Source organism: Rhineura floridana, chromosome 4 (genome assembly GCF_030035675.1).
Source record: "Rhineura floridana isolate rRhiFlo1 chromosome 4, rRhiFlo1.hap2, whole genome shotgun sequence".
NCBI classification, from domain to species: Eukaryota; Metazoa; Chordata; class Lepidosauria; order Squamata; family Rhineuridae; genus Rhineura; species Rhineura floridana.
Genome location: NC_084483.1, coordinates 9381459 through 9397130, shown reverse-complemented (window position 1 = coordinate 9397130; position 15672 = coordinate 9381459). Strand labels below are relative to the sequence as shown.

Sequence of the window (15672 nt, the reverse complement as noted above, 5' to 3'; positions counted from 1 at the left end):
GTTGGGAGGGGTGGGAGGAAGAGTCTGAGGCAATGGAATGGGTAGTGGTGGAAATCAGGGTATGGAATGAGGTGCAGCTACGATGCAGCTATCTTCCTCAAGCTCAGCAGCTTTGGGTCTGGTCCGTGCCTGGGTGGAAGTCAATCCCTGAAACCCATGTATGCCACCTTGAGTTCCATGTTGGAAGAAAGGCTAAACGTAAGCGTACTAAATGAATAAAATAAAAAGTGAATAATGTTATAATTTGCCTCTGAACACAGTTATTGGATGCTGGTGTTAGTTATCTCATCTAGTTCATAACCTCTTTAGTATTAATGCATGTATATACAAATAAGTAAAGTAGTGCTAACCTCCACTCAGCCTTCCATCCATCCGTGGTCGGTAAAATGAGTACCCGGCATATGCTGGGGGGTAAAGAAAGGCTGGGGACGGAACTGCCATATATATGGTCTGCCATATATATGGTCTGCCCACCCCATATATATGGTCTGCCTAGTAAACGTCGCAAGACATCACCCTAAGAGTCGGAAACGACTCACACTACAAGTGTGGGGACACCTTTATCTTTTAACCTTTGCAGTTGCATTAGTATTGCATAACTACCTGAACAGCTCTGCAAGAATATATAGGGGCAAAACCAGAAAGATGTCATACAGAACAAGATCATATCAACTGGAATTGATTAGATCATTGCCTGAAGCCTGGTTCAGTTCATCACCCCATCAACCACTGTTACTTATTTGTCACACATGTGTCAAAAACTTTCCTACAACATGCTCAGGAGGGTACATAAGGGATTCTCTCATTTCATCCTAACGCTATCCCTTCAAAGTAAATTAGGCAGTGACTAGCTCAAGGCCACCCAATTATCTGCTGTAGCGCAAGAGAACATATAGCAGTGAATAGCTAGTGTCACGAGAATATTTAGGACCATAAAGAGAAGCAGAAAGCACCATGCAAGATTTTTCCTATAGTTTGGACTGATAAAAGTATAAACTAGCTTACATGGAGAGAAGGGAGATAATCTTGGAAAGAAAGCAGCAGAAAATATTTTGTAAGGCCAGCTGAGTATACTGAACTAAGATTTCACATTTAAGGCCCCTCAGTTGGGTTGTTGACTTCAGTTCTCCTCATTATAACACAGAATGAAAGCTACTATTAGCACTGCAGCTATTTGAGTTGTGCAACAGCAGACAGGTGTCAAAATTGCATTTGAGTCCCCATTCTAATTAACACCCTCCATCATGATTTCCAGATAAAGAACAGTTTCCTAAAAAAGACTGCATCTCCTGATCAGACTCATCCTTCAAGATGACAGCAAATTATAAAGAAACACGATCCCTGCATTATTCCAAAAAAAGTCACAAGTGCTCTTCTACCGTGTAATTTTCAATTTATTCAATTTTCCTTGGGTTTTATCATTTTTACATTATTCTGAGTCCCCCTCCTCCAAAACACATATTGGCAAGATAATGTAAAATAGCTTTAGATAGCGGTCTAAGATGATTAAATCATAGAGGCATATAACTTAAATGAAAATGAAGAAACATAATACTATTTCTGAAATCAGAAATACGTTTATGCTTTTCAGTTGGTTTTCATATTTAGAAAGAAGCTGGATATTTAACAATGTATTGCATACTCCAACCTTGTACTTAAGCAAGCACTGGCTTGGTACCCATAGGCAACATCATGAAGGCAAGTGCATGTAATTCCATGTAGGCCAGGGGTGAGAAACCTCAGGCCCATGGGCCAAATGTGGCCCTCCAGGCTTCTCTGTCTGGCCCTTGCTACTCTTCCCAGGCTACGCCCTCTCCCTTCTAGCCACACTCTTCAATGGCCCTAATTCACACCCCCAGTGTGGAATATGCCCTTGAACCCTGATAATGCCTCTTCCTTGCCTAGAAGGAGGATAGAGAGGGGTTTGAGAGTGTGTATACAGACTAGCCTACTGTTCAATGCTAAAATTTACATTCATTGGTCCACCTACCTTTATGTCTGGTCCTGCCCACCACTTGCATGTGGCCCTCGGAAGGCTGCCCAGAAGGGAATGTGGCCCACGGGCTGAAAAAGGTTCCCTGCTCTTGATGTAGGTGAATGAGTGGGCTGGTGGAAAGACAGACAGAGTAGTCTATCTTTCCACAGCACACATTCATACTATAGAAATCAAGCAGGCTGCTAGTGGAGGGGAAGCTCAGTCCTGTGCACCCTGCACAGAAACACAGTGGGCAGCTGGAGGAGGGGCAAACCTCTCTGTTTCTCCTTTGCCAATCCCCATGAGACTAGTTAAAAAAAATTGCAAATAACCAACCAAAGTCATTAGCCTGCAAGGCCGATTTATTCTTCCTAATCTTTCAGACAAAGCCTCAAATATCCCATCCGCTTAAAGGTTTTAAAAAAAACGCTTGTTAGTTAATGACTAAGACTCTCTGAACATATCAAGTACTATGCTCTCTTCTTTCAGAAGTCTCTCTGGTTGAGAACGCATGCATATCAGCTTTGATTCATTATACTAAATCACATTCACACCCTAGAATTTCTTCTGCACAGAGGCTTATTCAGGACTAAACAATTCACTGTCAACATTCCTATGACAGACACCACCTTAGATCAATCAGGGTTCTGCTCTTAAATCTTAAAACTTTCACAACAAAAATAGTATCTTTTTCCTTAGCACTATTGTTATGCTAGACCCCATACTATAAACATCCCACCTCAATGTGGGTAGCCAGATATCCCAAAATTTTGGATGGCCTTGATTGTCAGTAATTTCATTTGTAGTCCATTAGCTGATGGGCTAAGTTTAAGGTGTTGGTTAAGGGACCTGCATACCTGAAATATATTCTTACCCCTTATATACTGAGTTGATCACTACGTTCCGCAGGAAAGGGCCTCCTGCAAATGTACCATCTCATCAGGAGATCCTTTAGAGTTGTGGCACCTATCCATTGGAATTCCCTCCCTTTAAATATTACACAGGCATCATATCTGTTGTCTTCCCAGCTCCTCCTGAAGACCTTCCTCTTTCAACAAGCCTTTTAAGTAGAGATCTTATCCCAGTATGCATCTATGTTAGAATTGTTTTTAAAGATGTTTTTACATTTTTTTTTAAATATGTTGTTAAAGGTGTTTTGTTTTTAAGATGCTATTTAAGATGTATTATATACATTTTTAGTGTTTAGTTGCTTGTTTGCTGCCCTGGGCTTCTTCTGGGAGGAAGGGTGGGATATAGATGTAATTGATTTATTGATTAATAATACTTGCCTCTGACAGCAACCACATGGGAGCATAATAATAAGGTGAAAGCCTTGCTGGATCAGGTCAAAAACCCATTAAGTCCTGCATCCTGTTCTCACAGTGGCCAAACAGATGCCCAAGGGAGACCCACAAAAAACTTGAGAGTAACAGCACTTTCCTTGCTTATGATTCCCAACAACTGGTATTCAGAAGCATACTGCCTCTGACAGTGGAAACAGAACACAGCCGTTGTGACTAGTAGCCACTGATAGCCTTATTGTCCATGAATTTGTTCAATCTTCTTTTCAAGCCATACATGTTGGTGGTTGTCAATACCTCTTGTGGGAGCAAATTCTAGTACTAGAATTAGGGTTCTAGTATTATGAAAGAGGGAGTAAAACTTCTCTATCCACTTTCTCCACACTCTGCATAATTTCATCTACTTTTATCATGTCTCCTCTTACTTGCCTCTTTTCTAAATTAAAAAAGCCCCAAATGTTATCATTTTTCCTCATAGAGATTTGCTTCATATCTGTGATCTTAGGCATGATGGGTATAAATACAACCTCACTTTCCCAAGTCCTCTGGGCATAAAGATAGAAAGAGTAGGGTAAATAGGTCCTCCTCTTTCGGCTTTGATTTGACATCTCCATCAGTCTCTCCAAGAGCAGCAAGAGCACAACTTATCTCCACACCGGTGGTGTACCAAGGGCGGAGCGGTGGGAGCAGTCCACCCCGGGTGCAGGCAATAAGGGGGTGCATTGTCTGTAAGGGCTTTCCTCCCTGTGACAGGTAGCTGTCAGAACTGCCCGGGAGGAAGTGCTGACCTGTCTAAAGGACACTTTTCACCACTTTTCAGCCGGTAGAATACAAAGCAGAGTGGGAGCCGATCAATCGATACATAGCTCAGTCTCTTTTTTCCCTTTTGGAAAGGTAATGCATCTTCTAGGAAATCCAAGCCCCCATCCCAGCAATTCCCTGCTTCCACAATCTTGCAGCCTTGTCAGTTTCTCTGGAAGTCTAGTCAGTTTCATCACTGAATCAGACTGTGAATAAGCACTAATGCAGGGAGATATTCTGGTTCTTGCCACAGCTGAGACTGGTGGAGCTTTTAATGCCTCCCTCCGGTTGAGAGAGGCAGCGGAGAAAACCGAATTAAAGGATTGGTAGGGGCGATGGTGTGTGTGTGAGCTGCAATACTTCTGCTTCCATGTGGATTTACGTTTTATTTTCCATTTCTCTCTCTTGGCTTTCCCCTTCTTCAAATTGAATCTCCCCTTCAGATATCAAACTGGTTCTGTGCCCAACGATGGTACTGAGGCATTGTCGAGCACGCAAGTCCCTCTTCCAGCCCAAGTTGGGCTTCATCATTTGGAGTTAAAGCCCATCCCTCTCAAAACAAACAAAAAACCAACCTCCTGTTGGAAGGTGGTGGGTAGGTTACCATCCCGACTGTCTAGTAATCAGTGGCCTTCACATCCACGAGAGGGGGGAAAATTAACTGAAAGCAAAGGCAATGTCCAGTTGGGATAGGGGAGTGCTTCTACAGTGGGAGGGTTTTTGTGTGTGTGTGTGTATGTAATGGCTGGTTAGTAGCTTTAGACATAAAATGATTCTAAGTAGGACATCAGAAAGACTTGTGTGTTATACGGAGGGAGGAAAAAGAGCTCCCCGGGACTGAGGGAGGGGGGGTAGTCAGCCCTTGCGGAACCCTGTAATTTTGCGACTAATTTGCAAATTGCAACTGTGCCATCAACGCATCTGTGTCTCTGAGACACAGGGTGTGTGTGTATGTATCTGTGTGTGCGATGGCATCAGACATCATGTGGCACCGTCTCTCTGGGAGATGTCCGCTCCTATGCAGCAGCGCTTCTGAAGCCCCCTCGCAGCCAGGCTGTGCCCCACAAAAACTAGTCATGGGAAAAGCAGACTTTGTTTGAATTAGTTCCCCTTTGGGCTTTTGTCAGCTGTGCTCTTTTTAAAACACATACTCTTCTTGTTTCCTTTCTTTCTTTCAGAAGTTTTTTTTATTTTTTCCTCTCTATTTCTTGCTCTGTCTTCTATTTTTTCTTCTCCCTTTTCCAAGTTTTGTTTCTCCATTTTCTCTTGCTTTTAACTACTGACCTAGCTTATGTCACAATTCTCAAGGAAAAGCATGCAAAACTACTGAGGTTAGAAAGTGCCTTTAATGAGTCAAAGGACTTATCCCTGAAAACCATATAACTGAAAACTACATTTTTAGTTGTATGCTCCTCCCCTCCCACCTGGTTTCCAAGTAGATCAAAGCTGTGGATCAAATATACAAGATCCACATGGAAGGGGGTTTTTTCCAAAGAGAGAGAGAGAGAGAGAAATGCTTACTTTGATACTTAGCAACTTTAACTCCATTCAGGAATTTGAAGTGATTTCAAAGTTGTTAGTCCTGCTCACAGTTTCTTGTTCACAACTGCATAGGACTGCATAAGTGCTATGCACAGTTACAGATAAATGGCTGCTACTTAAAAGTTGTTTAAAATATGAAACATGACTCTCATCCAGTTCTCAAAGCTCTGAAGAGAACATACACACAGGAAATGTATGTGTGCGTGCATGCACGTATGTCTATTGAACATGAATATGCACAGATCAATTCTGACAGTCATTGACAAATTTGCAGAAGTTAAAGCTCAAAAACAAACTGTAATGTTATTATTCATTACTGCGACAGACCAATATGTAGGTATACGTTTCCCCCTTTTTTCAAAAAATACATCAATGTAATTAAAAAGTGTTAATCCATTACTTTTTTCCTTTTTTGTACTGTAATATTTATTTATTTGTTTATTTATTTACTTACTTACTTACTTACTGGCATGATTATATATACGAAGTAGCGTGTCTTTTCTGGCCAATATTACTATTCGTTTCATTTCATGATTATTACTGAAAATAATTTTGTCATATAGAGGAGGGGGGTGTTAAAAAATGATCCACTCCGGGTGTCAAATATGCTAGGTACGCCACTGCTCCACACAAGTAAACAGAGTACAATGCACTGGCATTCAACTGACATTTGGCTTGCAAGGGATACATAGGGGGAACTTGTAGGGGCAATGGAGATTGTAGTTTAGCTAGATATACCTTTGGCACAACCTGTGGTGTGATTTGAAGGGGGTATCTTCTACTTTTTGCCCATTTTTAATGTGACTATGCAATGAACACTTAGCAAAATGAGTTCACCTGACGTATCCTATTATGCAACTGCTCTGTCTATATCTGCATCTTAACAACCAGCAACAGAAGTTGTGGTGGCGCTGCACCACTTGCTTGATCTTTCTCTGGCTGGGTCACTGCTACATACCAGGATGAAGAGGGGGAGGAGCAATGCAGTGACAAGATTGGAGTGAGGCAAATGTGCTAGGAGTCAGTCTGGTGCTCCTGCTGGTGTCCTTGCACCATGCCAACCTCACCACCGCCTTGACCCCTCCCCATCCTAGTATGCAGCAGCATCTCAGCTGGAGGCAGATCAAGAGGGTAGTGCAGCCCCTCCATGCTGTCCACTACTTTTAATAACACATATGCACTGTATAGCTGTATTTCACCAATATAAATCAAGTAGGTAACAGTTCTTAAAACCTTTATTAACAAGATGTTACATAGGACCCCCCACCACACACTGGGCCTGAAATATAGGGATCATAATAGAAGGCATCTCTAATCCCCATATTCCATTACATATGAGGATACCAACTGTATTGGACTATAGTACAGGCTTGTTGTAAACAACTATCTCTCAGCACCCCTTCCTCTTGGCCAAGCCTGAAATATGGAGATAACAATGAAGTATGCCCAACCCACAACGTGGGTACAATAGATGTTATTCAACAAAACAACTGCATGAGCAGAACAACTTCCACTTGCACAACAGGACTTCCCCCCTCCTCCCCCCATGCCAACCCCAAATATGCTTTGGAGGTTTAGGGGGAAATCCAAAACAGATTTGGGGTGGGGGGGGAGGAAAGAGGGATAACCTTTCATTGTGCAAGGAAAAATCCTTGCACGTTGCTTTAGCACTAGACTGAATACAACCCAATATCTCCAAGTCTAACCCTCATCTTCAATATAGGAATAATGTTGGACAGTTTATTTTTCCCTTCCTAGTGCAAGAAGAGTTTGCATAGCCATTTTTAAAGAAATGATCATGATGATGATTTCCCAACAAAGTGACCATCTGAAGGAGTATAAACTTCTTGCTTTGATTCTACTTTTTGTGGGGCAGGAGATAGACACAATGCTGTCAAATCACTGCCAAGTCCTTGTTTCCTATGAGCAGCTGTCAGTTCTTCCACTCTAATTAAGAGATAGCATCAAAGCATCAAAAGTAACCAGGAAATCCGGTCTGCAGACAAAGAAATTAGCAGCAGAGTACTTTCTTACGAATATGCCTCTGGCACATGCAGAAAACTAAAATGAGGGAAGATTCATTGCTCACTTCACACTGGGATTTAAAGACACCTGGAAGCACTGAAAGATTCTCAGTGCTTTGAGGTGTCTCTAAAGCCTGAAGCGAGGTGCGAGACTGACTCCTCCCTTTCAACATGTTCTCCATAAAACCTAATAAATAAATGAAAATAATATGTCAGAATACTTGAGACAAGCAGGGTCTGTGTCTCCTACTCAGCATAAAGTGAGAGACTCTTCCTCCATTCTAAGTTCTTTGCAGTGTATGTTGAACTCGGAGAAGGGAAGAGGGCTCTCACATTGTTGGGCAACCAGGGACAGGTGGCCACAGTTAAAATTTATGGCTAGCACCTGCCAACCACATCTTTGGACTCCTAGGGCATCATTGCTTCAGGGGGGATGACCACATGCCTGCTTAAAAAAAAAATCAAATCAAGAGGCATGTATTCTAGCCATGTAGAAGGGCCATAGTCTTCTAAGACTACAGCAAATCACATTTTCTTTTCCCTTTTTTTGGAGTAGTGGCAATGAAGTGGGGTAGCTTTCCTGGTGTTTAGCCCCTTTTTAAAAAGAGAGAAAAAACGTTTATGTGCTTAAGAGACACAGGAGAAGAGAACTCAGCCTCTAATGTTGGGGGTGGGGAGAGAATCATATTGTCCCCAGTGACACTATGAGCACTGAGAAAATGGAAATATCTGGGCTACAGAACCAATTCCTTAAGGATGATGTCAGGATCCCTCATAACTGTGATGTTATTGCACAACCTCCCTTGGAGAAAAAAAAATGAAATACCTAAAACCTGCATTCATATATTGATATTCCTATTTAGACAACCAGTTATAATCCTACCTCATTTTTTCAGTCCAGAGAACACGAAAAACTAGATTACAATTTACTTAATCAGCATTCACATGAATGCCACTAGAAATGGAGAATGTTTTCCACAAATGGTAAAACACATGCCCCGAGTTACACTGAAATCTGCATTTGCACCTGTACCTTATGTATACTAAGCGAGTGCTGTACAGCTAAAACACTGACCAGGACCCAAATCCTGTCCTCACAGGTGTTTCTATTGTGGCAAGCAAGTTTTTCCAAAAGCAAACACTGGGATTTGGCTAGAAAAATTGAAATCAGAGGGCTCTGAAAAACTGGGTTGCATGGCATTCTAAATCAAAAACAAATGTTCTCCAATTCCTGTCCAGAATTCACAATAAAATATGATCTCGGACTAGATTTAGAAAGTGAAATCTCCACAAGAACTATGCAGATTTTACACACAGTTTGTTCAATTCATTTAAACACACTGATCACTGTACTTCCTTAACAGTACATTACAAGATTCAGTCGATGTAGGTATTTCATGAATAATCTGTGAGTATATGGAGAGAGTTCTCATTGGGACAAATTGTGGAAGGATAGACTTGTTTGTTGTTTCTGCTGCAACAGGCTAAGTTTTATGGCACCACTAAAGATGAACAAAAATACTGTAGTATAAACATCATCTGATGAAATGGACTCTAGCCCACAAAAGTTTATGACATCTATTAGTTTTGAAAGGTGCCACAAGATACATTACCAAATGTATCTTAATGTTCCTTCCTCCACCTCCCTTAATAATGGTATAGTTTAATCCTAAAGGATACAGAATCATTAAAATAAGCATGGGAAAACTGCTTAGCAAAAGTCTAAAAGCAAATTTAAAATGTTAACTTCCTGAAAAAGTTCACATGAGGTATGGGTCAGTGCCTGCTGCAGGCATACTACACAGATGGCTATGAGGGCACCCACCATCAAACTGAAAGCTGTTGAAAAATAGCCAACTAGAATCAGAAAAATTCAACTGATGACACTACAGATGATACAATAAAACTACATGCAACTGGTGAAGAGATAGTACTGCGCATTCATTTAAAAAAATCATATAACTAGTAAAAAACCATGCAAGATTCTACTCTAGTTTATTAAGACGTAACCATCTCAGTGAATACTTCAGGTCTCATGCATAGCTGCATGCAAAGTAAAACCTATAATAAACTAAGAAAATTTGTACTCTGCTGAAAGTGTCTCAGAATGTAACGTTTGCTGTTTATGATCATCCCAATGCATACACTACCAATGCTTTAGAGACTAACATCAAGCAGAGGTCATGTGACCTACTACTTCATCCCAGTGGGCTACTTTACAAAATCAGCAGGAGCCCGATTTATCCATATAACAAGTGTGCACTATGAAAACCACAAACTATTTATGTATCAGACTAGTAAAGGTTCCCTGCCTCCTAAGACTCCCATCTTTCAATAAAAATAGACATTTAAAGCTCTCATTGGTGCAGAAATGTTCAAGGGAAGCAACAATTCTGTTTTTCTTTTTCTGAATTTATCATTATTTAAAAACCAGTATACTATCATGATTTGTCAAAGGCAGGTTTCACAACAAGGATTAAAACTGCAGGATGCAAATTTTGTGGAATGTGTCGAAATCCAGGTTTAGTTTGGCATCATTAAAGTTTGTGACAATTACTTGTGCCTAATTAGATGTAGCCATCAGCAGCAAAAGCCTTGCTCAGCTTTACCATATGGCATAATATTTACCTGGGTAAACACTTGTTTTATCCTAACCCAGTAAAAACTGTTTTTTTCCACTTGGGAAAAACTCATTAGTATCAGTTAAAAACATTGACCTTTCCTATTTTAGCACTTATCAATATGTACAACATTGCTATGGATTACAGTTAATCCTGTTTTAATGACATAAACTGTGATCATATAAAGTAAATTAAAGTAATTAAATTCAGGGATCTGCACACACAAAAATTAGTGTTAGTGTCGATATATGAAGTTTACATATGTAACACTGAACTTTATGAATTTATTAGTTTTTATAATTACTTTATCCCACCTTTCCTCCAGGGAGCAAAAGCTGGTATACATGGTTCTCTTCCCTCTCCGTTTTATCCTCATAACAACCCTGTGAGGTAGGTTAGGCTGAGAGACTGTGACTGGCCCAAGGTCACCCAGCAAGCTTCACAGCCAAGTGGAGATTTGAACGTTGGCCTCCCAGGTCCTAGTCAAACACTCTACCCACTACACCATACTGGCTCGTCTGCCTATGAACTCTTTCAAAGTGCTCATGGGCTTGGAGGAGTGGGCTTCCCTATTCCCCCTTAATGAAAAAGGAAATATTGGCAGGACTTAATGTATTTCTAAGCTCAGCTGCTGGAGTTTCAGTCCAACCAGCAGCTCAACAAAGAATTATATGACATGCAGTTAGTTTATCCTAAGATGGAAGCTTAATTTCCAAAGTTTAGCTAACACACTGCTAAACAATCACGGCACTAACCTAAACAATATTTTTTGAATGGGGTCCATGTAAACAGTACCCTCACCAGCAACTTTTTTTTTTCCTAAAAAGAGTGGGGCGGATGGAACGACCAATACCTCATTTCCCTTTTCCAAATGGAATGCTACCAAAACTTATTGCCCATGATGCAGTTCATCCACATTCCTGTTTCTCTTCTGGGATTGGGAAGTGAAAGGATCACACAACACATCCCAACAACAATGCTTGACCCAGGGATTGCCAGTTCTTCCCGATAGCATATTGGGTCAGCTGGATGCCCTTTTTTAGTTTTATTTACAATTATCGGAGGATCTATTGCCAATCCACAGTAATTTTGTTCAATATATTAATAATTTAGTTTTTCCTATTTGCCAATAATACCAGAGAAAACCAGTTAACTACCTGTGCTCTGTCCAAAATTATTTTTTTCCTGGGAAAGACTGCAGGCAATACCCACAGTATACTAGATCCCTCACTAGCCAATGAATAATTCAGGCCCCAACAGAAGCTATCCAGCCACAAAATAAATCAACATCTTTCAACATTTTATTCCCTACTTTATACCAAGGGGTTTCAAGACAAATATATGTTATTAGTAAACAGGTGTGATTGGAACTATTTCCTTAGTAAGAGAACGTTTATATTTTTGAGAGAGAAGAGTTGTTGTATTTGTTTCTACAATTGCATATTCTCTCAAAGCTAGCTTATGTAGAATTTAACATGCAGTAGTTGACAAGGAAAGGAAGGCAGGCATCTCTCTTGGTACTGGATTATGTGGCATGTAGGGATGCGGAAGAAATTCAATTTTGTTTGTATATAAAGCCAAATCAATCAAATCTGCACTTTTCAACACAATGTGAGAACTGAACACTGCCACTTCAAAATTCACACTTATCCAAATTTTGTAAGGCAGTTCTCCAGCCAATGTTTACAAAAATGCATATATTAGGGACAAGTGTGCATAAAAATGAATATACTAGTGAAAATAGCATATAAGAATGCAAAAATTGCTTGCAAAAGTATGCACATTAGTCAAAACTGCACACAAAAATTGCTTATTAGGATAAATTCTTAAGAATTTTCATGAGTTGTTTAAAAAAAGAAATTGCAAATTTCTTCAGGGATGTGGAGAACTTAAATTTAGGATTGCAAAAATGAGATAGGGGGAGAAACGAAATTGACAGAACTTTCCATCCCTATGTGGGAGCAATATATATCACGCAATATATATCATACATCACACATTGAATTCACCATCCAAGCCTTAGCGGAAAACAAAGCAAGAAACTAACTCCTCTTGAGCTGCCCCAGAGGCTCCCCGGCTCTACGCTCTGCAGGACCGATTCACCGTAACTTTTAAGGGCCTCTCCAATCTGCCGGAGGAAATGACACAGCTAGTACTAGAAGCCAGCTGTTCACCGAGTTACACATCCCGCTCGAACATCTTTGACAAAGGCAGGAAGGCACAAAATTATCTGGGGACCAGCCCCCCCCCGCTCAAATATACTAAGTGCTTAACAGTCTTGGTCGTGATCATGTGGGTGAGAAGATGTCAAGCAGACCGAAAACACGGGCAAACAAACCCCACATCACCCCCCCACACACACCGCTAGGCATGCCCTAGCGCCAGTATACAAACCACGCAAAGGAAAAGGCAATGCAGGCGGACAAGCCGGCAATACCCCACTGCATGTGCAGATTTACTAGGGCGAGTGTGTGCTGGAGGGGGGAATCGACGGCTGTTTTGTGCTTTCCACCTCTATCCCCCTTACCCTATCAAGGCAAGTCGTTGCGAGGGAGGCAGAACTTGCGTCCTTCCACTTTCCCTACATGCCAAAGCAAACTTTGCTAACTTTTTACAAGCCGTTGCGAGTGCAAAAACCCACCCAGCCCCGTCTGCTGACCTTCCACCCGGCGGAGCTGTTGCTGTCCCCCTTGTCCTTGAAGTAGGGCACGCTCTTGACCATCCACTCGTAGATCTGGGAGAGGGTGAGCCGCTTCTCGGGGGCGCTCTCGATGGCCTTGGTGATGAGGTCCGCGTAGGACAAGTTGCCCCAGGCGTTGCGGCGGGACGAGCTGCTTTTGCGGGGCCCCGCCACGGAAGCCAAGGCGGGCCCCGCTTGTTGTTGCTGGGGGTGTTGGAGGCACGGGAAGTCGCCGCAGAGGCAGCCGCCCGGAGCCCCGAGCTCTCCCGTTCCTGCGGCGGAACCGCCCGCGCCCGCCTCAAAGCCCTCGCCTCCGCCAGCCTCCAGCAAGCTGAGCAGGTCGCCGCCGGGCGAGGAGGCGCAGAGGGCCCCGACGCGCCCGCAGCGAGAAGGGGATGCGGCCCTGGCCGGAGTCGGCGTCTGTCCCGGGCTGGACGGGGCGAGCTCCGGACGCGGCAGCGGCCAAGTGCAGGAGCGGGGGCGGGGGAGCGGCTGGAAGTCTGGGTCGGTCTCCACCGGCTGAGGCGCCTCGGCCATGGCTGCGAAGCCGACAAAGCAGCAGCAGGAGCCGCGGAGAAGGGGCGAGGCGGACGGCTGCGTGTGTGGCGGCTCCCTTCGCTTGGCAGCGGCCTCTTCTTCAGCACCGAGGGAGGCCAACCGGAGAAGCTGCGGTCCCGCTTCCTCCCTCTCTCGCTGACTGGCAGGCTGACGGGCGCTGACACAACAAGCTCCTCCGCTCGGTTGCCTGGTAGGCGACTCCCTCCAGAGCCGCCCCTTTTGCCTGGGGATGAGCGACGAGTTCGGCGGGCCGCCCAATGGACGTCCCGAAACGCCTCTCGAGGCGCTCCTCTGAGGCGGGGTCTGGCTTCAGGCAGGCAGGCGCGTCGAGCGGGAAGGGTCGCCCGCCGTCGGGCCCTCTTGCTTTCCTTCTTTCTCCTCCACCGTGGGAAGCGAGGGAAAGAGACTCCCCTGCAACTGGGGGACGAAAACGAGACTTCCCGGGCCCTTGAGGCCATTCAGGGACAAGCACACCTTCCCCTCATCTCTTCATGCGTTTCGAGAGGGATTTCTTTCTACCCCCGAGGGGCCCTCGTTTTAGGGCTCCGGGAAGCCTTCCGCGAGGAGGAGTACACGTGTGCATTCACGTAGGTGTGAGAGAGCCAGCGGAGTTAGGATGTGGTTGTGGCAACGGAGGCGAGCAAGATTTTGGCAGGCAGGATGTGAGGGTAGAGGGTGTAGCGGAAAGCGCGAATGTGAGCATTCGAATCTGATAATGAGGAGTTGCCCCAGGGTGGGGTCTGCCGGATTACCAAACTTCAGTTCTTCAGAGTTAGTTGTATTTATAGCTTTCTTTATATTTATGTCATTTTTATACCTCCCATCGTCAGTCCCCATGGTGGTTTACTAAAACTAGGACACAAAGACAAATATATAATCAAATACCATCAAAACATATTAAAAAGTATCAGCTTGTTATATGCCTTCAAGTCGAGTATGACTTATGGGGACCCTATGAATCAGTGACCTCCAAGAGCATCTGTCACGAACCACACTGTTCAGATCTTGTAAGTTCAGGTCTGTGGCTTCCTTTATGGAATCAATCCATCTCTTGTTTGGTCTTCCTCTTTTTCTACTTCCTTCTGTTTTCCCCAGCATTATTGTCTTTTCTAGTGAATCATGTCTTCTCATGATGTGTCCAAAGTTTCATCATTTTAGCTTCTAATGATAGTTCTAGTTTAATTTCTTCTAACACTCAATTATTTGTCTTTTTCACAGTCCATGGTATGCTCAAAGCTCTCCTCCAACACCACATTTCAAATGAGTTGATTTTTCTCTTATCCACTTTTTCACTGTCCAACTTTCACATCCATGCATAGAGATCGGGAATACCATGGTCTGAATGATCCTGAGTTTGGTGTTCAGTGATACATCTTTAAAAAGATCTAAAGCACACGAAAAACATGTATCTCAAAACACTGGAGAAATAAAAAGGGGCCACCCCCCCCCATGTAGGTGCCAGACAAGCCTCTCTAGGGATGGTATTTCATAACTGAGGTACCACCACTGAAAAGGCCCCCTTTATAGTAACAACCCACCTTACCTCATTTGGTGGATGCAGCAGGAGAAAGGCCTCTGATGATAATCTTAAAGAAAGGGCTGGTATATATGGGAGGAGGCAATCCTTAGGTTGGCCCTAAGAGATTTAACACTGGCAGAGTTCTAACTATAGGAAAGCAGTGTAACTTAGGCTGGCATTATTTACACTGATGCACGTTACCACTATTCCAAATTCCGTTCAGGAGTCCCTGGGAGAGGCTACCGTTGGTTGAGCTGGCAGGTGAGTGTGGACCCAAGTTTTGAGGATTGGGCCCTAGGTCACATGACTGAGCTGAACAGGGTTTGGAATAAGTGTAAATCTCTCTTTCCCCCGACCCGCCACACCCCAGAACTCCCCTTTTGGGGGACCTACCTTGGTTTAAGCCCTGTCAGCATAAGTTCTACTGGTTGAGCCCCAGCTGAGCCAGCATACCCCACCCAGCTCAGCCAGGTTGAGGGACGTAGCTGGCATGTTCCCAGATGACCTGGGATGAGGGACATGTCTTGGCTCAGCCAGGACAGCCAAAGATCCACATAATTCTAAACTTGCTCATCCTGGCAGATCTTGGATTGCACTGTGAATAGTTAATGCTAGCACTTTGAACTGGGCCCAGAAGCAGACTGGAAACCA

General features: G+C 43.4%; 1 protein-coding gene across 1 annotated transcript in view; it reads right to left on the bottom strand.

Annotated features, from left to right (window-relative positions):
* The window catches only part of FOXO1 (forkhead box O1), a 66024-nt gene extending 52273 nt beyond the window's left edge, over window positions 1-13751 (bottom strand). Inside the window, exon 1 of the mRNA XM_061622403.1 lies at window positions 12924-13751. Coding sequence (XP_061478387.1) covers window positions 12924-13481 — 558 coding nt within the window. The 5' untranslated portion in view covers window positions 13482-13751. The remainder of the gene's footprint in view (window positions 1-12923) is intronic.
* Window positions 13752-15672: the final 1921 nt, after the last annotated feature.